Raw genomic sequence first — 24905 nt, forward strand, 5'->3', positions numbered from 1 at the left:
TGTGAGTTATACTCACTCACCTGTTAGGGGATTAGTGGAAAGAACAAAGGGAGTCTGTTGAGAATAATAGGGTTAAAGTAAGCAAATTCTGCTTCCAATCCTGGCTTCAAACTCAGCAATGAGTGAGTGATGTCGGGAAGAGGCCTTACTGGGAAAGCAAGATAATATCTGTCCAGAGGCACCCTGGTATTGTTGAGCATACAGACACAAACCAAACATATGAGGGGGAAGAGATGCCCTGGGAATGCTGAAGCTATGATGCAAGTCTGGCCGCTGCTGTAAAGGTGGCTGTCTAGTGTGCTGGTGGGGCACAAAGGTAGCTCAGACATTAATGATGCTCGCTTAGTTTGGTGGAAATGCTGACTACAAAAACAACTGACTCTGGGCTGAAAAAAAATAGTAATACTTTCTTATCACCCAGGTTGTAAATATGCTATATAAAAACACTAAACTAAACTAAGTTAACTTCCCTAAGATCAGCATTGACCAGCAGTGGACGTGAGTTGGAAGGAGGCTGAGACTCGGTGGCAAATAAAAAGTAAGGTTTTGGTCACAGCCAGCTCCTTCACTCTATGAATTTGGGAAAATCATATTCCTTGAATATGCACCTCCCCATGATAATATTCACCTATAAGATGGGTGAATAAATATGCACAATAACTCCCTTTTCAGGGTCAGATCAGTTTATAGAACATAATGTGCCCAGTACAAAGCCTGTTGCACGGTAGGTATTCAATAATGGGTGTTGACATCTCATTTCCCCTAGGTTCACAATGAGATCTGTTGATGTGTGACTTCTCTGCTCCATTTCTGCCTTAGATACTATTGTCTATGTAGCCACCTGCACCTAGGAACCCATTTAAATGCTTATGCAAACTCTACCTTTCCCCTAATATGTCTCTATCTTATAGTCATATCTCTCACACTTTTGTTTGTGTTGAAAATTATTCATCGATCCTATAATGGTCTCCTATAAAACTTATTATGTCAACACTTCTGAGGCCCAGTACAGCTGCTGAACCTGAACTCACTCTGTTAATTCAGGGAGTTTTTCAGATTTCCTTAATGATTTCTTCACAGTAACCCTCAAACAATATTCAATAAAAATGCCATGTTTTCTTTTCTCTGATGGAAGATGATTAATGCTATCTGGGGGGGCGTATCTATAAGTTATTAGTATGGTTTAAATGTATGTTTGTGTGTGAGAGAGAGAGAAAGAGAGAGAAAAAGAGAAAGGAAGAGAGAGAGACAGAGAGAGAGAGAGAGAGAGAGAGAGAGAGAGAGAGAGAGAGAGAGAGAGAGTTTGGCACTTCATGACTAGTGAAGTTCTATAACAGTTAATGCCATACCTTCTGAGAGTCTTCAAACTACATATAACACTAGCTCTCTCATCATCAAGAAGAAGGAGTTCATCTTTTCCCTTACATACTGACATATTGTTTAACCATTAGGTACCTTGGAGCCAAACTCTATTCCTTCTACAAGTTCTCCAGATGAAGTATCATGTTTGCAACTTAGCAAGTAACTGTATATTCTTTGGTGGAAGGGAGAGTGAATGGATCAAGGCCAAATTCCCCTTGTTCTTTATTGTTTTTGTTCTTAAGGTGTCCAGAGTGGACCATGTAGCACTGTTTCAGAAGTGTGGAAGTAGGTCAGATATAGGTTGGAGTTGGAGAGAAAATGTTTTACTTCTCCTTCCTGCCTACTCCAAGTCATGTCACTACTTTAAATTTGAACACAGAAATTTCTATTGCAACTTTAAAAAACAATGTTCCTTCCAAATTATAGTAGAAAAGGATTAATTGGAAATAGTTCTTCAGCAGTACTCAGAGTACCGGATTGTGGCTTCTTTTCTCAATAAAAATCTTAGAGAGATATTTTGACATTTTCTTTCTCCATTGTGATTTATGTGATATTTTAAAAACAAAGTCTACATTAAAGGACAGAGATTCCAACAGAGCCAGCCAAAAGTTTGTGAAGTTTTTAGTGTGAGTAAATTCTTGGAATCTTTCATTCTCTATCCTTTTAAATGATGCAATCACATTGACTGTTCAAAGTCTACATAGCTGTTTAAAGTCTTTCAAATACTCTGTGCAGTCACAACAGCTGTAAAGTGGGCTGGTATTTCCCACTGCGTGGTGAACCTTTGAAGGAAACTGAAAACAAACGTTAAGTTTGTTGAACTCAGGTTGCTTATATCTCAGCACACATAACTCCACTTAAGTTGACCATCACAACAAAAGCCACAGCACACCCACATACACACACAAAGAGCAGCATGGAGCTAACCACACGACTCCACAGATGATGCAGACAAACTCGAGTAGAAACCAAGATTCTTCTACCTCTTTTCATAACAGGTTAGTGCTGGCCCTCAGTGTTGGTGTACAGTTTTTATGGCATGGGAAAATAGGGATGTTTCTGCCCTATAAAAATAAATGTGTTGAAGTCTTTAGTTTGAGCTTACACAATGTCAGAAAGTTCCAAAGGCGCTGGCACAGTACAAAAAAAATCAAAATAAATAAAATAAAGATAACAAGAGAATCCAACAAACAAATATATATCACCAAAACACATGGCGAGAGGCTATGAACATTCTGGAAGGAAAGTTACTGTTTCTGGCTATGAACATTCTGGAAGGAAAGTTTCTTAGATTAATGTGACAATTTCCAATACCTTTGAGGAAAATGGAGAACAAGAGCCTTATGCCAGTGGATCCTTTAAAGGTAGGAAGCTCAGCTTGCTTCCATAACCACTTGGCTTTGAAATTCTCATTTGATCATTTTCTCTTTTCAAAGGTTGAAAGCACAGAACTTTCATCGTCTTAATCGTTTAAACATACTACGGTGTTGAGAGTAAGAGCAAAACGTTGCATGCAGCTATTGTTAATTAGGAAAAGGATACATGGAACACAGACACAAAGAGGAACTTATTCCTTCATTGTCTACACCATGCTAGACACGTCTTTCCAAACCTTAGTTCAGCTCATGCGGTTGTTCCTGCATGCCAGCAGTGTTTCTACTCTAAAAAGGCTTGGGGAGAGAGATAAGTAGGAAGCAGGATTATGGGTATCAATAGAGACAATACTTTAGGTGTCAAGGAATACAAGGTGGGCAATGGGACTAACAATAGGGACGTTTTCACTGAAGATAACAACTTGTAATTCCTCAAGAAAAAGTAAAACTTACCACATTCTGTGCAAATTTCTCAAGAGATGTTCTGCGATCCATTGAGTTTCCAGACTTATATGTGTGGGATAAGTGAAGGGAGTAGGATGGAGGGAGACAAGGGAATTTTTTAAAGAAGGCAAGAAAAACAGAACAGAAAAAGACAGGATGATAAGACCACATATGAATTCCATGCCCACATGGCAAAGGGGTTGCCAAGGGATGTGTCTCATCACTGGACCCAAGTTCTTTGTTCATGATTTTTATCATTAAAAAAAAAACAACAAAAAAATTTATACTTGAGAAAACAAAATGATGTAATTTAAAGCAAAATCAAGTTAAGCAGACGTGGTAGATGCGGCAGCTTTTATGCTGACATTTGTAAAGCCTAAATATCTGAAAATTTAGTAGGGTTTCTTTAAAATTGATTCCTGATATTCCCAGAAGGTTGGGTTTCTGTTGATATTATTGATTTGATAAAGAGTTGCTGCAGGTTAGACCTCGCTCAAAGGATGGAAATCTCACGTGATTCTGTCTCTTATTAAAGCCTGTAGCTGTAGTGAGTGAGTACTTGACATTTGGCTGCCACATTGAGCAGTATAGCCACTTGGAACAATTTTAATTTGTGAAGGCAATGGACTATGAAAAAATACTCATTACTCTAAATGATAATAGAACTGTAGCTTGATCTGAGAATTTTAAGAATCTATGTTGTGTTATCATTAAAAAATAATGAATGATGTTGATTTTTCTCTACAGATTTACTGTTGCATTGGCCATATAAGAGATTTATGGACAGGGAGACTGATTACAAGATTAATTTATTAATGAAGTCTACTGCAACTCTTCCCAAATGTGCTCACCTACCATCTTTGTTTAAAATAGGTCTTCAAGATACTAAGTAAATTGGATGTAGGATTTCATTCTTTCATTAAACTCTATATCCAATGAAAATACTTATCTGCCAATATTATTGCACCTCATCGGCAATCCCTGAAAAAAAGTAATTTTATGTTTTGCTATAAATATACATGCTAGTTTTGTAAATTAACAAAACTGGCTTCAAGTACCAGCCCCCTCTTCTGTTTTACTGGAGTTTTCTTTCTTTCTTTCTTTCTTTCTTTCTTTCTTTCTTTCTTTCTTTCTTTCTTTCACGAGGAATGCTCAGGATTAATATTAAACATGAGCACAGAGTCTAATAGCTTTTGTAAAACAAGGACAACTGCAAAAACAAATGAAAAATAATACACAGAGCAAAACGCAAACAGAAACAAAACTAATTTAAATGGTGTCTAGAAAAGGATGGGTTTGGGGAAAGGTCTCAGAGAATACATACTTACCATTCCACTGAAACCCTGGCCCAGCAGAGGTATTTAGTCTGGTTAATTATAACTAGGAACTGAGGTCAAGAGAGGTCACAAAGAGCCAGTACCTTTCTCTTTGCCTGTAGAAGTTCCTGGTAGGCACTAGATCTTATAAAGCGGGGGTATGAGTCACTCTTCATCAGCTTGTAAATGTGCTCCTGAAAAGAGAGAATGGATGAGGGGCTCCTCTCTCAGTTTAATGGAAGAATGAAACCCTATGATGAGAAGACTCAGGCTGCTAAAGAACAAATGCAGAAGTAGCTAAAAATAGAAACCATGATGCTGATAAGAGCACCAATGCATACAGCACATTGGGGTCTTTAAGTTTATCATTTCTTTCCCAGAGCAATGTTTACATTGGGCTGGGAGCTAATGAGGAGGGAAAAAAAAAAAAATATGTGGTCATCTAAAACATGGAATTTTGTCAAAGAGACATTTAAAATAGCTTCACATCAACATGACAGTTTATGTGGAACATTAGAGAATAGAAATAAGTTTGCTTTCTTGAAAAATGACTCTAAGCCCAAAGCGGATAAAGTGACATTGGGTCTGCACAGTCACTGTAGAGGATCTACAAAACTATATCTGCTGGGAGAACCAGGCAGCCCAGGCAGATCTTGCCCTTGGGACAATTCCATGATAAATTATCTTCCATACCTACTTTAGCTCAGGGCTCATTCATGAAATTAGTTGTTGGGTTAGTGTAAGTAACACATCTCTAATCCCCTGCCTTTTTATTTTGCTTGTATAGTGTCATGTTTGTCATCTTTTCCTAAAAAGTCTGTAGACTTTTTCCCCTCTTCTTTACTCTTTGGACTGAGAGCAAGCCCCATGCATTTCAGATAAACACCCCACTGACAAGCTACATGCTAGCCTCTCTTGTCTTTTACTGATGGATGTTGATGGACAAAGAAGTCAAGCCAAGAAAAGAATACATTCAACTCAGACTCGATCTAACTCTGTGAGTTTCTGCTCTATCAGTTTCTGCTCTATCTTACATATTCTGCTATCTTCCAAGTCTAGTGAAACATCAGTTGTACAGTACCACATGCTGTGAGAATAACCTGAATGGCCATGTCATTCTCACACACAAACACTAAATTTATATTAAACAATGACTTACTTTGAAATGTCTTTGTTCTGTTCCCAGTCAGTGAAACTTATTTTGTGTTCAGTTATGTGAACTTTAAATACTGCAGAGCACTGTTGGCTTTGTGGTGGCTCTGAGAGCTTAGACCATGTACTGACCTGAGCATCTTCAAATGTGTATCGTCCTGGTTCCTTCACATTCTGAGTGGTTTTGTCATAACTCTTAGAATCCAAGTTAATGGCGCTGGGGGCCCCAGGAGCCAGAAATTCTTGCCATATTTCCTGCACTCGAGACGGGACCTCTCGGATGGGCCTTTTCTTCAGGTCCTCCACTGCCAGCCAGAACCTGCAAAATACCACAGCACCTGAGAGCTCTAAAGTTGCCAAGGGAAATTCTTGTAACATTCACTCACTAAACTAACAAGCTCACTTTATCTCGAAATCCCAATATTAGACCCCCATTAGGTTTCTTTTTTCTCAATTGTCATATTCAAAGACATAAAAGTTCTTTTTCACTTGTTTTATTGTTTATGATTTTAATATAGGGTTACAGACAGTCCAGTCTGATCTTGCACTTCTTAGGTTACTAGAGATGACCTTGAACTTTTGATTTTCATGCTTCTTTCTCCCCAGTATTCATAAACTCTTTAGTAGAAAAGATTGAAAATCACTGATATTCACTGGCTTTTATTAAAACTAGATGTGCCAGAGCCCTGATCCTGTATAGTCTCAGTTTCACTAAAGCAACACAGAAAGGGCTTTATCCTCAAGCAGAGCATTAACAAAGGAAACCATCTACACTGAAACAGCTGCAATGCTAGGAAGTACACTGGGGTTTCTGTAGGTAGTGTACACCAGACAGTCTGAGAATGCTGAGCTGAGAAGAGTTCTGATATAGAGGTATGTGAATGGAGAAATGGGGTTCAGGGGAAGCTCTTCTACCTGCACTGACATCAGAAATTAAATGGACCTGGAAATCAGGAAGGGTAAAGGAACCAGTCGCTGAGGTGTTAATGTGAGTATGAACAGGCATATGTTGGTACAGGTAGTATATTCTGAGTATTTGTGATCACAATAATTCCATAATGTGATGTGCTCTCCACTTTAGAGAACAGAGAACTGAAGATGTAAAGATTAGATGATTTATTGAAGGCTGGCCCATTCTCACAACCCATCTTTCACACTGTTTCCCGAAAAACAGCATCATCTTCTATATTCTCATTGCTATTGTTGGTACAGTTGGCTTAGCTTGGTAAAATGGAGAGGGTACCACTTTTTCCTTAATCCCACTTTTCCATTAATAGCAGCAGGATTCTAAGAGTGACCTGACATCCCTGCATCTTGATTTCCTTATCAGTATATGGCATGAAAAAGCCCGTCTCCAAGCCCATATCCTAGATCCTAGAGAACTAGTGACTAGTTCAGTGATGTAGGTTACATAACTGTAAGAACATCTCACAGTGCCTGGCACAACTTATGTGCTTAATAATGAAATCCATGCTATTGCTACCACCCATTTCACAAAAAGTTGGCAACAGAAGAAAAAGGGCATGTTTGAACAGGAAGCAGAGTTGGATACGCAATGTCTCGTTACTTCTCCCATACTGATATATAAAGAGAGCAACATGGTCCCTCAATAGCAGGCCCTCTAGATCTTCGAGTCTAGAGGCTGCTGCTGCTTGGATAAAGATGCCCTGAGAGTTGTTGAAGTGCAACTTAACAGCCCTGATTGCTCTCTGAATCACTGTGTCTTTACTGTGGAAACAGATACTTGCGTGGAAGCCAGGGTATGATTTAGACTTGGGGAAAGATGGGCAGTAGATTTATACTGGTTCATAAGAAACATGAATGCCACTTCATGCAATGTGACCTTGCACAAAATGCTGAACTGATTCAGACATGTCCTGATTATCTATGAAATAAGGTACAGATATTTACAATGTAAATTTTTATTATTAGATTCATATCTATCAGAAATAATGAAGGCCAAATAGTATAGTATTCTCAGAGAAGTATACATAAAACATAGTATACATTGGGAATTCAAAATGCTTTCCATAGCTGTGTCTTTCTATCATTATCTACACTTAATAAACAACATGATAGGCATGTAATAGATAACTCAAGAAATATATATACATATATATACATATGTAAGACATGTTTAATATTTATGTGCATATGTTTCTGTATATGCTATCCACATTATTTTTGAATTCGTTATTATTAGGGTATGTATGTGTATGTGTGGTGTAGATGTGTGTGTGGTGTGTTTGTATGGTTTGTATGTGTATGTGTGTGATGTATATATGATGTGTGTGTGGTATATACATGTGTGTGGTATTGTGTATAAGTGTGGTATTGTGTCTGTATGGTGTATGTGTATGTATGTGTGGTGTGTTGTATCTGTGTGTATTGTGTGTTTATGTGTGTGTATATTATGTGTTAATATGAATGTGCTGTGGCCGTTGATCCTTTCTTTCCTTTGTGGGTCTCAGGGATTAAACTGATGCTGCCAGGCTTACAAAAGAAGCATTTTTTACTTTTCGAATTATATCAACAATCCAATCCAAATACCAAAAATTAAACCTAGAGTCTCACCCACACCACACAAGCCCTATGATTAAAATATGAACCATCACACTCAGATTTTTTAACATAGGTTCTAGGGTTCAAACGTAGATCCTAATGCTTGTAGAGCAAGCACTTTACTAACCAAGCCATAGCCTCAGCCCTGATAGACATATGTATAATCTCCCCTCAGGAATATTAGTATGGCATAGGTTTAACATAAAAAAATAGCAAAGGTGTAACAGAAATTATAGACTTGGCAGTGACCTGGTTCCTTCCTGAAGGACAGTGTTCACAGGCTACTCTGCTTCCCAATATCTTTGCTCTTCATTTTTGGCCCAGCTGTCTTCTCATCACACAATCTCTGCCTGCGAACCATTTCTGCTAAGATGTCTGAGGTTGTTCTGTGTTACATATGCCTCTTCACTGTCTGCTCTAAGGACTCAGCATCAGCATCCCATCCCATGGGGCTACTTGTGTTCTTATCTGCAAACACCACTCAACTGTGATTATAAAAATAGGAGCTTTTTTTGGTTAGATTCTACTGGTAATATTTTTCTTTAAATCAATAACAAAAAACAAACAGAAGAAGGAGGAGGAAGAAGAGGAGTAGGACGAAGAGGAAGAGGAAGAGGAGGAGGAGAAAAAAGGAGAAGGAGAAGGAGAGGAAGAGGAGGAAGAAGAGAAGGGAAAGAGTGAGAAAAAAAGAAAAGGGATACTCATCCTGCCATACACATGTATACTGAAATGTTCAAAATATCATTTCTTTGAGTTGTTAATAAGTCATTCTTGTACTTCATCATTGATGATGTAGGCTCAGGTTTGAAAATTTTCACTAGTATCCCCCCCCCAACCCCTAGAACTCTTTAAACTCCATAAAACAACAAGAAAGCACACACAAGAATCTAAGACAAATATAGAGAAAATGAAAGGATTCCAGTTCAGACTGTGGTCTATCTGTCTAACTGTGGGACAGCAGCAACCTTTATGGCTATGTCTGATTATCTCCTAAAGAAATTCAACAGTTCTTTGTCTAGCTTAGTTCCCATGAAAAAAGAATACCAATATCTTTTTATAAATTAATTTTACTGGGCTTGGTAAGACATGATAAATAAAGTAAAAACAAGATATCAGGTTTCAAAAGAACAATTAATGAAGTATCTTACAGTAGAAAAAAATAAATATTTCATGCAGTGAAAACATTATTTCCCTCATCTTAAGCAGAGCTATGAACATCCACTGGAATGAGTCATAGTTTAGAAAGCTTTTTCTAGGTACCCCTGGAGGAACCCCTTGAAGTAGAAACTGCTACAAGATCAGAATTATGTCTAGGACCAATGGGCAAACCAAGTGCCCCAGTCTCTTTCTGTGCTCCAGGCATCATTAGTCGATACAGCTCTGTTGTGCTTGATCTTAGCTAAAAGGCTGAGACACGATCAATTGCTCAACCATGTAATAAGGCTTCCCTTAGACTTTTGGTCTTTAACTGAGTTATTCACTCATCTACTGAAGAAGTGAGATTGGAAACTTATATTGATAAGTAGGGGCTGATGTTTAAAATAACTGTACAAATACTATTGCCTGATTTGTGATTCAACTCTTTCCAAAGGCTCATGTCTTTGTTGCCATGGTGTGTATGTACTATAGTACGTGTAGTACTATGTTAGAAGGCTATGAGAGTTTTATCATTTGATAAAGGAACATGATAGGCATACAGTAGACAACAAATATATATTATATAATCTTATATATACATGCATATATGTAAGACATATCGTGTGTGTGTGTGTGTGTGTGTGTGTGTGTGTGTGTGTATGCCTGTGCATGCTCTGCTTTCAAGACCTGCATGATATGAACAGTCTCAGCAACATACTTCCACTGGCCGCTGCCTTGACCTGAATTGCTTGTCTTGCTTTTCCACCATGAAGGAGTAAAATTTCCTGAAATTGTCAGCCAAAATAAGCCTTTCCTCCTTTGTTTCTGTTGGGCACTATGACATGAACACTGACTAATACAGGCATTTTCTATTTTGTCAAAATATCAATTTGGGAGTTCTAAAGTTAAAGTTCTAAATTTATATAGCCAACAAATTCAGAGGCATTACAGAAATAAAGAATGAAAAGGAGATGACAATGCTGGATAGTTTTTGTCTTGCTAGTCTTTCTTCCATCTTTAAGTGGCAGAGATGAAATTTGTTTACATCATTGTGCTACTATGAGAGTGACAGGTCCATTCCATCTAAAATAACTAGGCACAACAGTGTCTCTTTGACTCACAATGACAAAACATCACTTACCTTAAGTTCTCTGAACTGAATTCTGATTCTAGAAACTTAAGGAACTGCTCTCTCCCAACTGGGTCTTTCAATGCCTCATCCATGCCAAAACCCCATCGTTTTACTCTCTGTTGACTTGGTTCTTTGCTGTGAAAGAGAGAAACAAGGCTAAATATAGTCTTTCTATTACAATTACATTTGGTGGGGGGAGTGGGTAAGGTAAGGTAGGCTTTGGAGATGTAGTCCTGGCTTGCTTGGAGCTCATTTTGTAGCCCAATATGGCCTTGGACTCACAAAGATCTACAGATCCCAAGTGCTAGAATTAAGATATGTGTCATCATGCCTGGGGCAATTCTTATTTATTATATATACCTTAGAAGAATGCCTATCTTTAACTTATCTTCTATAACAGTACTATATTGTTGACTGGCTATTCTTCACAGTGAGGAATGTCTTAGATTAATAACACATCCTAACCCCGAGGGATCATCTGCCACTAGGAGTCTGGGTGGAGTCTTAGTGGCTTTATGAGACTGTTATCCTTTCTCTAATTTTATAGATAAAGCTATCTATAGATAAAGAGTTATAACTTGATGCCATGTCATACAAAGAGTAAAGGGCAAAAATCTAGCAACTGTTACCTAGAGACCCATTTCAACCACTATACAGTCTACTCTGTGGTATAGATCATCCTAGGAATAATGCATCAGTGCCTGGAGGACCTCATTACTATATATGATTCTACTGCAATTAAATATGAAACCATATTTAACCATAGATTTGGGGGCTCTAGCTTTTTATATATGCATATATGTATATATAAGCATTATGTGTATATGTATGTGTGTGTTTGTGTATGTGTGTATATGTTTGTGTGTGTTTATGACTGCCACCGAAGACTTCTGAATTGTAGATGTTTAAGATCAATGGCAGGATACAAGAGAAGTGGCCCAGAAATATAACCTGTAACCATGTGTGGTATCCCAAGTATGCAGTATTTAATCCCAGTGTCTAGGAGGTAAAGGTAGAAGGATAAGGAACTGGAGATTATCCTTTGCTACCTAATGAGTTGAAGGCCAGCATGGGCTACAGGAGACTCTGCCTAAAACAAAACAGCTATCCTGTGGAATACTATTACTGTCTTTGTATAGAGATATGTGACCACCTTCCGAATGAGCTTCAAGACTGATGCCACAATGTCCCACAGAGCTCTCCAAAAAAACCTGGAGTTCTACCTTGTGTCTGGGTTTTTAAAAGTCAGTTTCTCTGTATTTCTGATGAGTTCATATGATTTTAAAATGGAGTTTATATAGGCATGTTTACACTGGGCTTAAAGAAGTGTGGATTCACCATCAGTCTTGACTGAACACAGGCCTGAGTGACTATATGAATTTTCAAGTGATTTAATAGCAAGGAGCTGAATTTTAAAAACTGCAGATCTGATTTTGACTAACTCATATTTAAAATGTTACCCCTAATTTTGTGCCAGTTCATTCAGCAATGTAAATTTATTTTTAAAATTAAATTTATGTTTTGAAATCTATTAAAATTCATACATGTTTATATTTGAATTTGATTATATGTAATATGTAAATTTTTCAAGTACACAGTAAATGGATATCAGTTGTCATCCTACTGTCCAACAGTACACCAGAACTTCTAGACCCCATAAGACTGTCCACTGAGCAACCTCTCCTTGTGCCTCGTTCTACTTACTTCTCCTGCCCTCTGTGGACCACCATTTATTCTCAGTTTAATCATTTTTATATTTTGTAAGAGCATGTGGTTCTCTTCCATCAATGTCCCATTTATTTTACTTAACATAGTGGTTTACATCTCCATCAATGTTTCCAAGACTGGATTCTACCTTTTCTCATAGCAGAATAGCACTCTAGCAACAGTGTAGAAGTCTGTGCCTAAAATCTCTTTTTGACCAACAATGCTAAATCATGGAAAATAGAGCAGAGGAATGTCATCTTCCCAAGGAGTCAGCTCTTGATTCTGCTATTTATTTCATGCACATTCTTAAATAGCTGACATAGTCAGAAGGAAGCAACTATGGTCTTTTACCTTGCTTCAAGTTCCCAGAAAGTCGTATCATCTGAGAGCCACGGATTGGAAGGGTCAGGCGGTACAAGAAACGGGTCATACTCTACATACTGTTCCGTATAACTTAGTAGACTAGGGAGAAAACAGAGAAGGAAAAAACAAAAACATTTCCAGTTTATTTTTTACCCTGAAGTTATTTCTGGTTTAAAGTGAGGGAAACAATGAAAATGGCAGACAGAGGAATCCACAAGGACTACATCAGAATGGAATCGAATGGTAATTACCATGTTTCCACAACCTACATGCAACAAGTCTCCATGATTCTGGCAAGCAGATCAGGATTCTACCTCCCAGCCTTGAGCATGGGAGTAACTAAGCTCCTGTAAAGATCACATGGTCCACACTACCTGAGCAGGAAGTACAAAGGCTCATTCCAGTTCTGACCAGCCAAAACATTCAAAGCCAAGTTGAAGAAAGAATTGGAAGAAATTTGTTTTTGTCTCAAACACAGATAGAAATCACTGGCTAAAATTATTATTATTTTTTGGTACCAAAAACGGAAAAAAGAGAGGGATAACACTGCAGAAAAGAGCTTGGTAGACTCACTAAGCAAACAGCATACATTTTTAAGAATAGATTTTTCTTTTCTAAGTTACATCCTCTATGGAAAGATAGAGAACCTAAGGCTGTTCGTATATCCATGTTTTACTTCATTTGTTAACAATCCACATTGAAACGAAATAAGCCATTGGAAGTTTTAAAGTTCACTGAAAATTTGATGTTGTTTTATTTTCAAAAACATAGATTTTTTTAAATTAAGAAAATGTGAATCTAAAATCTGAGTTTAATTCCAAATCTTAACATTTACAAAGAGAGTAGATTATGAATGTTAAAAATGAATTTACAGGGTCACTAGGTTGCCAAGTAGCAGCCAGTTAAGTTAAAATATTCTTTTCTTCCACCAGGAATGAGAAGATGCTACTCCCATGAACCTGATTCTCGGGTCCACGAGGATTGGACTTCTACAGTGTCAGAGGATCGTTATTCTGTTGTCTTTCAATTTTGACAAAAGACTTCTGTAAAAGTTTGTTCATGAGCAAAAATAAGACAACACACTCCAGCAAATGTCTCAACAATTTATTCCACTCTCCTCCAATCACTTGCCTCCCATCTTTAACACAGTTGTCATATGACTACAGTTTACAGCATGGAGTTGCAAGGATGGCTCAGTGGTTAGGAGTACTGGATGCTCTTATAGAGGTCCTGGGTTTGATTCCTAGCACCTGCATAGTGGCTCACAAAATCTATAACTCTAGTTCCAGAGGACCACAATGCCCTCTTCTGGCCTCCATGGTCACTAGTACACACATGCACACAAACAAAACACCAATGCACATAAAATAAAAATAAATACATCTTTGAAAGTAAATTATGTTGATAACTTGAAATACTTACCTATCAGCAACTTTTGACATTTTTAACCGATGTCTATCTAACTGTATTTGCCAGTATTTTATCTGAAAGAGAGAGTTGGTGACATAGTTACATAAACAATAGCATCTCAGTTCTCTAAGTTTTAATCCTTGCTGAGTACATTTTAGGAAAAACACCTAAAGCTAGGGAAAAAAATAAAGCAGAAAGCTATAAAAATGGTAAATAATGTGTGATCTATTTGAATGTAATCATTACTAGTAAAACTTTAGAACAATAATACTTTTGAATACAGTGTTTGCTTCAGGAAAACATAACTATTTGAAATGCTCTATAGAGATTTTAAACATTCATGACATAACAACATTCAAAATTCCATTATTCCACAAATATTTAACTCATAAACAGATGTACCTTTATTGGTTACTATGATTTTTAAAGTAAATTTTACATCTTTTTACTATCCCAAGAAAGATATAATATTATATTTTTTGAAAGAAATCTTATCAACTCGTGACACATCTTTCTTTCTTTCTTTCTTTCTTTCTTTCTTTCTTTTTTCTTTCTTTCTTTTTTCTTTCTTTCTTTTTCATAGAACATCAAATCTCTTTTATTCTGAATGTTTTAAAAAACATGAAATTTCAAAAAGACCAGAGAAATTCTCCAGTATTACATATTATAACCACTATGAATTTTATGTTTCAGGTATACATGCACACACACACACACACACACACACACACACACACACACACACACTTTTCCTGAGTCATTAAATAAAGTTGATTTCTTAATGTGGCGAACAAAAATTTGAAGTATATTCAAATACGTTATTTATTTCCACAAATCCTTGCATTTTTTTGCCTCTCACTCCTGGCTCATCTTCATTGCTTCCTCCAGGAAAGCACCACTGAGTAGAGTCATGTGAGTGCTATGGCCCCTTGTCACCTGTTGGATTGGAAGCCAGTGGTGCCCTAAGCTGGAATCTAATGCCTTCAACAGAATTCTCAGGAGATGGAGCCCAGAGCCAGGCTTACTGGAGAGCACAGAAGCAATAGAATGATTTATTGAACTCAGTTACTGAATCTGTTCTTACGCTTTGTTGTTTATTTCCAATTGTTTCGTAAACAGATACAGAAATTCCAGTCTCCAATCTTATTTTTTATCTCCCTTCTTGACCCCACTGGTAGACCAGATTTTCTAGATAGCATGACAGAAATAAGGGTTAAATGAGGCATGATCCTGGTCCAAAGAGTTCATCCTGGGGCTGGTTTTGGTTCTATAACACTATAGCCATTAAGGTTGCTTTCATTTAATCTGGTATTTAAATATTATGTAATTATGTAATGTAACTATTATGTAATCCAAGAAGCAAAAAGGGCTTGTTCTAGTTTGCTTTTTTTTCTTTTGCAGATGTCATACCCTTTCCCCATTTTCCCTCCCTAGAACCCCCTATCCTATACCCCATCTTCCTTTATGCTTTTATATCATTTTGATTACATGCATATATTAAGGTCAGTTCTAGGTTGAGGGTCTAGCAATACAATAGATGCAAATAGTCAAGGAACAAGCAATACAATAAACACAAATAGCCAAAGAAAAAGCAAGGCATTAAACCCAATTATATGAACACTCCCATGATCACTGTTTCTAAAGGCTTATCAGGATGACCAAAGTATCTGAGCCTACTTCCCTGTCCTAACGCAAGGTCATTTTCATGTCTGAAGGCTACTTCCTTGTTCTAGCCTAACATTTAGATTCCGTCTGAAATTACTTCTTTGTTCTAGCCTAATGTCAGATTCCTGCTTGAAGCCTACTTCCAGTGACACGTTTCTAAAAATATCCAATGAAACTAGTTTAGAAAAGAAGAAAGCATTTGACAAAATCCAACATCCTTTCATGGTAAAAGTCTTAGAAAGATCAGGAATTCAAGGATCATACCTAAACATAGTAAAAGCAATATACAGCAAGCCAATAGCCAACATCAAACTAAATGGAGAGAAACTTGAAGCATTCCCACTAAAATCAGGTACTACACAAGGCTGCCCACTCTCTCCCTACCTATTCAATATAGTACTAGAAGTCCTATCCAGAGCAATTAGACAACAAAAGGAAGTCAAAGGGATACAAATAGGAAAGGAAGAAGTCAAAATTTCACTATTTACAGATGATATGATAGTATACTTAAGTGACCTTAAAACTTCCACCAGAGAACTCCTAAACCTGATAAACAACTTCACCAAAGTGGCTGGATATAAAATCAACTCAAACAAATCAGTAGCCTTCCTCTCCTCAAAGGATAAACAGGCTGAGAAAGAAATTAGGGAAATGATACCCTTCACAATAGTCACAAATAATATAAAATACCTTGGTGTGAATCTAACCAAGCTAATGAAAGATCTATATGACAAGAACTTCAAGTCTCTGAAGAAAGAAATCTAAGAAGATCTCAGAAGATGGAAAGATCTCCCATGCTCCTGGATTGGCAGGATTAATATAGTAAAAATGGCCATCTTGCCAAAAGCAATCTTCAGATTCAGTGCAATACCCATCAAAATTCCAACTCTATTCTTCATAGAGATAGAAAGAGCAATTGGCAAATTCATTTGGAATAACAAAAAACCTAGGATAACAAAAACTATTACCAAAAATAAAAGAACTTCAGAGGGAATAGCCATCCCTGACCTCAAGTTGTACTACAGAGCAGTAGTGATAATAACTGCATGGTATTGGTACTGAGTCAGGCAGAAAGATCAATGGAATAGAATTGAAGACCCAGAAATGAACCCACACACCTATGATCACTTGATCTTTGACAAAGGAGCTAAAACTGTCCAGTTGAAGAAGGACAGCATTTTCAACAAATAGTGCTGGTTCAACTGGAAGTCAGCATGTAGAAGAATGCAAATCAATCCATTCTTATCTCCTTGTACAAAGCTCAAGTCCAAGTGGATAAAGAACCTTCACAGAAAACCAGATACACAGAAACTAAAAGAAGAGAAGGTGGGGAAGCACCTCGAATACCTAGGCACAGGGGAAAAGTTCCTAAACAGAACACCACTGGCTTATGCTCTAAGATCAAGAATTGACAAATGGGACTTCATAAAATTGCAAAGCTTCTGTAAGGCAAAGGACACTGTCAACAGGACAAAATGGCAACCAACAGATTGGGAAAAGATCTTTACCAATCCTAGATCCGATAGAGGGTTAATATCCAATATATACAAAGAACTCAAGAAATCAGACTCCAGACATCCAAATAATCCTATTAAAAATGTGGTACAAGACTAAACAAAGAATTTTCAACTGAGGAAACTCAAATGGCCGAGAAGCAGCTAAAGAAATGTTCAACATCCTTAGTCATCAGGGAAATGTAAATCAAATGACCCTGAGATTCCACCTCACACCAGTCAGAATGGCCAAGATCAAAAACTCAGGTGATAGCAGATGCTGTTGAGGATGTGGAGAAAAAGGAACACTCCTCCATTGTTGGTGGGATTGAAAGCTGGTACAACCACTCAGGAAATCAGTCTGGCAGTTCCTCAGAAAGCTGGACATAGCATTACCTGAGGACCCAGCTAGATAACTCCTAGGTATATACCCAGAAGATGCTCCAACATATAACAAGGACACATGCTCCACTATGTTCATAGCAGCCTTATTTGTAATAGCCAGAAGCTGGAAAGAACCCAGATGTCCTTCAACAGAGGAATGGATAAAAAAATGTGGTACATTTACACAATGGAATATTACTCAGCTATTAAAAATGATGAATTTGAGAAATTCTTAAGTAAATGGATGGAACTAGAAAATATCATCCTGAGTGAGGTAACCCAATTACAAAAGAACATACATGGTATGTACTCACTGATAATTGGATATTAGCCCAAAAGCTCACAATATCCAACATACAACTCAGAGACCACATGAAGCTCATGAACAAGGAAGACCAAAGTGTGGGTGCTTTGGCCCTTCTTAGAATGGGTAACAAAATGCTCATGGGAGCAAATATGGAGACAAAGCATGGGACAGAAACTGAAGGAGGGACCATTCAGAGACTGCTCCACCTGGGTATCCATTCCTTGTGCAGTCACCAAAGGTTGACACTGATGTGGATGCCAGGAAGTGTACACTGACAGGAGCCTGATATAGCAGTCTCCTTAGAGGTCTGCCAGAGCCTGAAATATACAGAGGTGGAATCTCAGAGCTAACCATTGAACTGGTCAAGCGGTTCCTAATGGAGGAGTGAGAGAGAAGACTGAAGGAGCTGAAATGGTTTGCGGCCCCATGAGGAGAGCAACAACACCAACCAACCAGAGTGCCTGGGGGGGGGGGCTAAACCACCAGCCTGGGAGCACATAGGGAGGGGCCCATGGCTCCAGCTGTATATGTAGGGGAGGATGACAATGTCAGGCATAGGTGGGAGAGGAAGTCCTTGGTCCAGTGAAGGCTGGATGCTGTATGTGGGGAAAATTGTAGGTGGGGAGGTGGGAGTGGGACGGTGGGTGGGGACATATCATCATAGAAGCATGAAGAAGGGGGATGGGATAGGGGGTTCCTTGGTGGGGGCAAAAGGGTATTACATCTGACATGTAGATAAAATATCCAATAGAAAAAGGAAAAAATTGTATTGCCCAAAACAAAAAAAAGAACTCTCTGTAAAACATTATTTTTATAAATTATAAGAAAATTATAAATATAGTATAAAAGTGAACATTGACTTATTGATAAATCACAGTACAATGAAATATTAGTGAAAATAAATGAGGGAAGAGTCATCCCTCTGATTAAGCTAACTAAGAAAGGCAGCCATGGTTTGTTATAAGAGTGGCATTTCCTTTGAAATATTTCTTGGAGACAAACTGACTTTTAAAGAGGCAATACATGTTGTGGTGACATACCAGTGTTGATATTGACAAACTTTAAAAGGTTAGAGAAATCAGTGCTGGAGAAACCAGACCACCCACACTGCTGTGGTGATCAGGCCAATAGAAATGTGGGACATTCGACTCTGCCTCCAACCTGCTGTCTTTTTAAAGATAAGGATTTGGAGTTCAAAATAACTCTTTATGAACAAGACACCTCTACGTCAGGTGTTGGTTTGCAAAAATTGTCTGTAGGCAAAGAAGGAATAAACTAATGAAGAATTTTGAAAAGCATTTCATATATTACATATTTCGAGTCATGTCTTAGCATCAGACCAGGACACACATGCACACATGCAGTACTACTGTAAACTGATTCACAAGGTCTTCCATAGGCCAAGCAAACATACTACCAACTGAGCTATACTTCTACCCCTTTGGTTAAAGTTTTGTTTTGTTTTTGAGACAGTCTGTGCTCAGAGAACCTATGATCCTCTTGACTTCATCTGCTGAGTGTTGGAATTACAGGAATGTACCACCATGTCTGGCTTTCATTACCTTTTCATTGTAAATCTCTATGAAGCAGTTGACCATACAGATAACCTTCTAAAACACCCATATGAGTGTTCATTCTCTTTCCTGCAGCATTGGTGAGTTGGTGCCCGTGCATCCTAGCTGCTCATTTCACAGGAAGACCCACCTGTTGGTGTAGCTCATCTTCTGTAGGAGGCTTGGTTTCTGGTGTAGGTGTGTGGGTGGGACTGTGACTTCGGATGTCATTTTGTAAACCATAGACAGACTATATTAAAATAAAAAAAGTGTCAGGACAAAATACCTCTTGTAGCCATAAGGCCTTCTAAAAAGCAAATGCTATCATACGTTCAGTTAACAATCTCAAAGTTCATTTTATAATGTTTCTTACCAAAATCTAAAGAGCAGGAAGGCAGTATAAAAGAAGAGGAAGGGAGGAGGGGTAAAGATTACCAAGGATGTTTGAAAAATACACAGGGAGTGATTACTTTATAGCTACCTGAACTTACCTCTCTCTCTCTCTCTCTCTCTCTCTCTCTCTCTCTCTCTCTCTCTCACACACACACACACACACACACACACATACACCACACACACACACAGTGAAATGATACCACTTGAGCACTTGGGGTAATAATGTCTGCCACCCCCAACTGTGTGCTAGACATTCTGAGCAGACACACACTGATTCTTTTTACAGTACTTCATTGCATGCCACCTCAGGCTTCTGCCACAATATATGGTGTATGGAGAGCTGATGGCGTGAGGGTGATAGAGTGTGAAGAGCTTTCCTATTAACAAATACTCTCTGGGATTCCTGGGAGGAAGCCCTCAGAAGCCCTCGGAAGCCCTAACTCAGATAACAACACAAAGTCTAGTGCCAAGAAGAGGGTTCATGATCACTCCAGCACACTCAAGTTCTACCCGTTTACTCCTGTGCTTTCTTCTCCCAATCTGAGCATGTGTCAGTCAGTCACAGGAACGGATTTTGAATAATTCAGGTTGGACAGGGGGCACACTGCACTTTTTGCAGAGCTGGTTGACTTTTGGATCCTGTTCAGCTTCACTGGTGGGTGAGCTGAGGGTATACTGGGAGAAGAAGAAAGAAACCAGGAGCATCTAGAAACCCAGGCTTGCTGTGGGCTGCCTTTGCTCTTAGGCTCAGAAAATCCCTAGAGGCAAGACGTTTTCTCAGTGCATCTAAATGGTCTTTGTAAATCCTTCTGTGTGTTCTCATGGGAAACTTCCTCAAAAAAGAAAACAAAACAAACGCAAAAAAAAAAAAAAAAAAAAAAAAAAAAAAACAAAAAACAAACCAAAGCAAACCAAATAATAAAATCCAAAAAATTTGGATCATTTGGGGATCTTTGAAGGAAGGAAAAAAACCAACATGAAATAAGGTTTGTGAATCTGCAAACATCTTAGTTTTAGTTCATCTTCGTGTAAGAACATTCACTTTAGAAGCGTGCTGGGGTTACATTAGGTTCACAGAAAAGATCTTTTGAGTCACAATGGTTTTTGTTAATGACGGATGGCAACCTCTGTGCTGTTCTCAGAGTGACTGGCTCTGGATATAGGTATGGGTATAGGTGTTGTACACACACACACACACACACACATTTACAAATGAGAAAGAATCCTTCTTCACTAGGGCTAGAAATGTTCATTTGTGGAGTGCTTGCTTTGTATCTGCCTCACTGTATACAATTGAGTGTGGTGGCCCATGTCTGTGATCTCAGCACTCAGAAAGTGGAGGAGGAAGTATCAGAAGTTCAAGGCCATCCTCTGCTACATAGTGAGTTCACAGCAACCCTGGGACGCTTGAGACCCTATCACATAGCAGAAAACCAAAAGCAGACATCCATCCTCCTAGTAGCTTTCAACTGCCAGTGGGCCCTCAGCTAGATGTGACTTTGTGAGCCCTTTCCTCATCTGTGCTGTGATTGCAGCTGGCTTGATCTTGTACAGGCCCTGTGCATGCTGTCACAGCCATGGTGAATTCCTGTGGGCAATGTCCCTCTCCTGTCAGGAAAACAATTTTATAGCAACCTTTCACAACCTCTGGCTCTTACAATCTTTCTGTTCCCTCTTCCATGATAATTCTTGAGCCTGGGTAACAGTAAAACAGATGTCACCTTTAGGGCTGAGCATTCTACAACCTCTTACATTCTATATCATGCCCAAGGAGTGAGTCTCTATACCAATCCCTATCTACTGAAAGAAGTTGAAGAGTAAAGAGTCAGGGGTAGAATTGATCTAAAGATACTATGCACATATATTCATTTAATAAACTCACAAACAATACATTTAAAATGTAAAAAAAAAAATACAACTTCTCTTAAAATAGCCCATGGTTTATAAAAGTAAATAAATGAGAAAGAGAGACAGGAAGGAAGAGAGGGAGTGAGGAAGGGAGAGGAAAGGACGGAGGGAAGGAATTCTCTTGCAGCAGGCAGGGAAGTGCTGCCTATACCTATGGTTGTACCACAAAAATGCTGATGTTAAGAGAAGTTCATTCTACTCTTTCTGTAATTAATTGTATTTTTGATCTCCTCTTTCCCTCAGACTTTACCCCATAAATACTGTGTTTTCTCTTCGATATCACCTCTCCCTAGACATTATCCTTCCGTGTTTCTGTCTCCAGGGCTCCAAGAGGCTACATCCTGTGATGGAAATGAAATATCCCAGTTCTCTTCCTACCTTCCATCACAGTCCCATGGCTTCGTCTACCTCAGAACATGCTGGAGAAACAAGGTCCTCAAAAAAACCAGAGACCATTTACATCAGCTCAGGGGTGGCTGCTTGTGAGAGACCATGATCATAAGCCTATTGACTATTGAGTTCCCTCAGAGAAGGAGGGGGTAAAGGTACCTGGACCCTCATCTGAGATTCCTTAGCCATTTGTAAGCAATTCTTCAATAACTGCACTTGGATTCAGGGGCTTGGAATGTACTAGCATATGTATAGCCTGGGAAAGTTAACTGAGAGGGAGCTCCATCTGTATAGCTATGGGAAAGCTGATATCCACACTGTGTGGAGGACTTTCCAATGCAGTGACATTTGGGGTCCCTTATTCTCCTGTGAATAACTTCTCACCCAGGTTCTGTAAAGAAGCCCAATAGATTCATTGGCTCTCCAGGGCAAATGTTGGTGGAATGGACTTTGGCTTGTCCTTGGGTTCTTCTGAGGAGAGGTAGATGTTGCTTTATTTCACTCCAGAGAAGCAATTCTCAGGACAGATCTCCAGAGTGGAGTATGTTTGTAACACCAGAGATGGGTGTCCTGAAAGTAGACATTTTAGCAAGACCAAGGGACACACACTCATTTACCTTACGTGTTTTGTGTGGGTTTCTCATCCGGGATGATTTCTTAATGTCCACTTCTGTAGTATTTACACATCCGGGCTGGGGGGAGAAATAGAGAAAAGAAATCTTAGGTGTGCTGGTTATAGCAGGATCATCACTAACAAATTGCTCCACAGAGCTTGAGTAAACCAGCGGCTTCCAAGATGACCTAGTGCATTCCAGCAGTGACCAGTAATACATACAGTCTGCTGCACCTTCCTCCTTCTGGTGTAATATTTCCAAAGCCTCAAACAATTTCCAGAGACATCATGGAAAAAGGATTCAGGCTTGGAATGGGAAACAGGTATCTGCAGTGGCTCACACTGAATAGTTCAAACAAAGATTCTAGAGAATGGTGTGATGATGTCTACACAGAGCTTCCCACAGGGCTTACATACCTACCTAACTTACGCTGCTTTTACTTGGTACTCATGTTTTCTAACTACCATGGTGTTCAGTTGAGCCAGTACAGACCCCAGACTGAATAATTTTTATAGTGATTAAGAAATCTGGTACCTGGGAATATTTGCTTTCCACAGACAGAAGGTACACAGAAATCATGGTCCCCATGGAGACCATAAGGATGGAAATAGGAACCCATATACTGTACTTTTCCAATAAGTTTCTGACTTTCTTTTTCCTTTCCCTCAGGTATGTATATTCCTTCAAAATAAGAAGTTGAAAGAAATGAGGGCTGTCTGCTGCTGGCTTCCTGACAGCCCTGGAGTTGTATTTTGCCAAAATTACTGTCCAGTTGCTCAGAAACAAATAGATGAGAACTTCTTTTGTATCTGGAGGATGAGAAGGGATGTGGGAGGGAAGAAAAGAAGAGAGAACAGAAAAAGAACAGACAGAATATGAATCAACAATGCTCTTCCAAAACAAACCCCAGGTAGTCTCAGGCACAGAAGGAAGAACAGGAAGCAGAGAAGAAAGGAGATTCAGAAATGCAGAGAATCTTAGACCTGGGTAAGAAGTTGTTTCCTTAGTTGGGTTGTGTTTCCCTCCCTTGAAGTCTGAGGTACAGTATTTAGGGAGAGATGTTATTAATTTAAAAACCATCAAGATGTATATTTTTTGGCCAAATTTTCAGGTTTTTATTCTATCACAAGCTATAAGTATCTGTGACAGTGCCCCCTGATGCTGTTAACTGTGGGGTTTCAATGCAATGCTGGTGAGCAGAAAGGACTGCATTCCTGAGCAGGAGGATTCATTCTGAGTAATTAGGGACATGAGCCATTCTCAGGAAGTCCCCAACAGTTCAGACATTGTGATCAAACCCATCACAATGCAAAAAATGTATAAGGAAGTTAAAGAAGAAAATATTTTGTTATTTTTTTCAGAAAGCTTACATTAAACTAAGCACAAACATATCCACATATAACACTATGAATACTGAATGAAATGCATATTTTTCTTGGATAAAGGGATAAATATTTACTTCAGAATAAAAATAAAAAGGTTAGGGGCAGTGAGTGAGGTGCCTCAATGGTAAAGATGCATGCTACCAATGATGATGACACAAGTTCAATTCCCTGTAACTCACATGTTGGAAGGAGAGATCTGACTACTTGCAAATTGTTTTCTCACCTCTACATGTATGCACTGGCTTTGTTAAACACATGTGCGCACGCACACGCACACACACACACACACACACACACACACACACACACACACAGTCAATCACCAAGAAAAAAAAGAGTATTGGCTTTGGCTGTATGAGACTAATTTATAGATAAATTTATAGAGAAATTCACTTAAACTATTTATTCCCAGCTCCAGGCTAACCAGTATCTGGCAGTTTTATTTATTCTTTCTGTGGTACGTAAACATTAATCTCTTAAAAACCAAAGGGCCTTTAGGTTTTAACAATTTTAATATAGGTAGAGTTCATAACCATTGATCTACTTGTAACCAAGATGCTTAGAAATATCAAAGCATAGAGTTTTCATTTCCCATTCAATTTCGAGTATGATACGGCCATCCTTCCCCAAGCTGAGCCATTAGAGAAGGGGCAGAAAAATGTTAAACTTCTATTGATATAATGATATTGATTAATCAAGAACTAGCATTTCAGATCATAGATATTTTCTTTAGGTTATATGCTGGGAATAACAACATATGCTGGTGTTTCTCTTCTGTGGGAAAGGATCTAAAAAGAGTGTAAGGCAGTATAGACATATCCAAACAAATGGGGTTTCCATGAAGCAGTTTGT

General features: G+C 38.5%; 1 protein-coding gene across 10 annotated transcripts in view; it reads right to left on the minus strand.

The window, feature by feature from the left end:
* Nucleotides 1-24905, minus strand: part of Rgs7 (regulator of G protein signaling 7) — a 397792-nt gene that overhangs the window by 15408 nt on the left and 357479 nt on the right. For 3 of the 10 annotated variants that reach the window (XM_034520561.2, XM_076914544.1, XM_076914546.1), the window contains 9 exons: nucleotides 22672-22746; nucleotides 19512-19610; nucleotides 13971-14032; nucleotides 12537-12647; nucleotides 10488-10613; nucleotides 5780-5966; nucleotides 4600-4689; nucleotides 3189-3242; nucleotides 2346-2426 (listed from right to left, as the gene is read on the minus strand). In XM_034520561.2, the coding sequence (XP_034376452.1) occupies nucleotides 2352-2426; nucleotides 3189-3242; nucleotides 4600-4689; nucleotides 5780-5966; nucleotides 10488-10613; nucleotides 12537-12647; nucleotides 13971-14032; nucleotides 19512-19610; nucleotides 22672-22746 (879 nt within the window). In that variant the 3' untranslated portion in view covers nucleotides 2346-2351. The remainder of the gene's footprint in view (nucleotides 1-2345; nucleotides 2427-3188; nucleotides 3243-4599; nucleotides 4690-5779; nucleotides 5967-10487; nucleotides 10614-12536; nucleotides 12648-13970; nucleotides 14033-19511; nucleotides 19611-22671; nucleotides 22747-24905) is intronic. The other 7 variants (XM_076914548.1, XM_034520565.2, XM_034520564.2 and 4 more) reach the window with 3 other exon arrangements.

This window comes from Arvicanthis niloticus, chromosome 16 (assembly GCF_011762505.2).
Source record: "Arvicanthis niloticus isolate mArvNil1 chromosome 16, mArvNil1.pat.X, whole genome shotgun sequence".
Lineage (NCBI taxonomy): Eukaryota > Metazoa > Chordata > Mammalia > Rodentia > Muridae > Arvicanthis > Arvicanthis niloticus.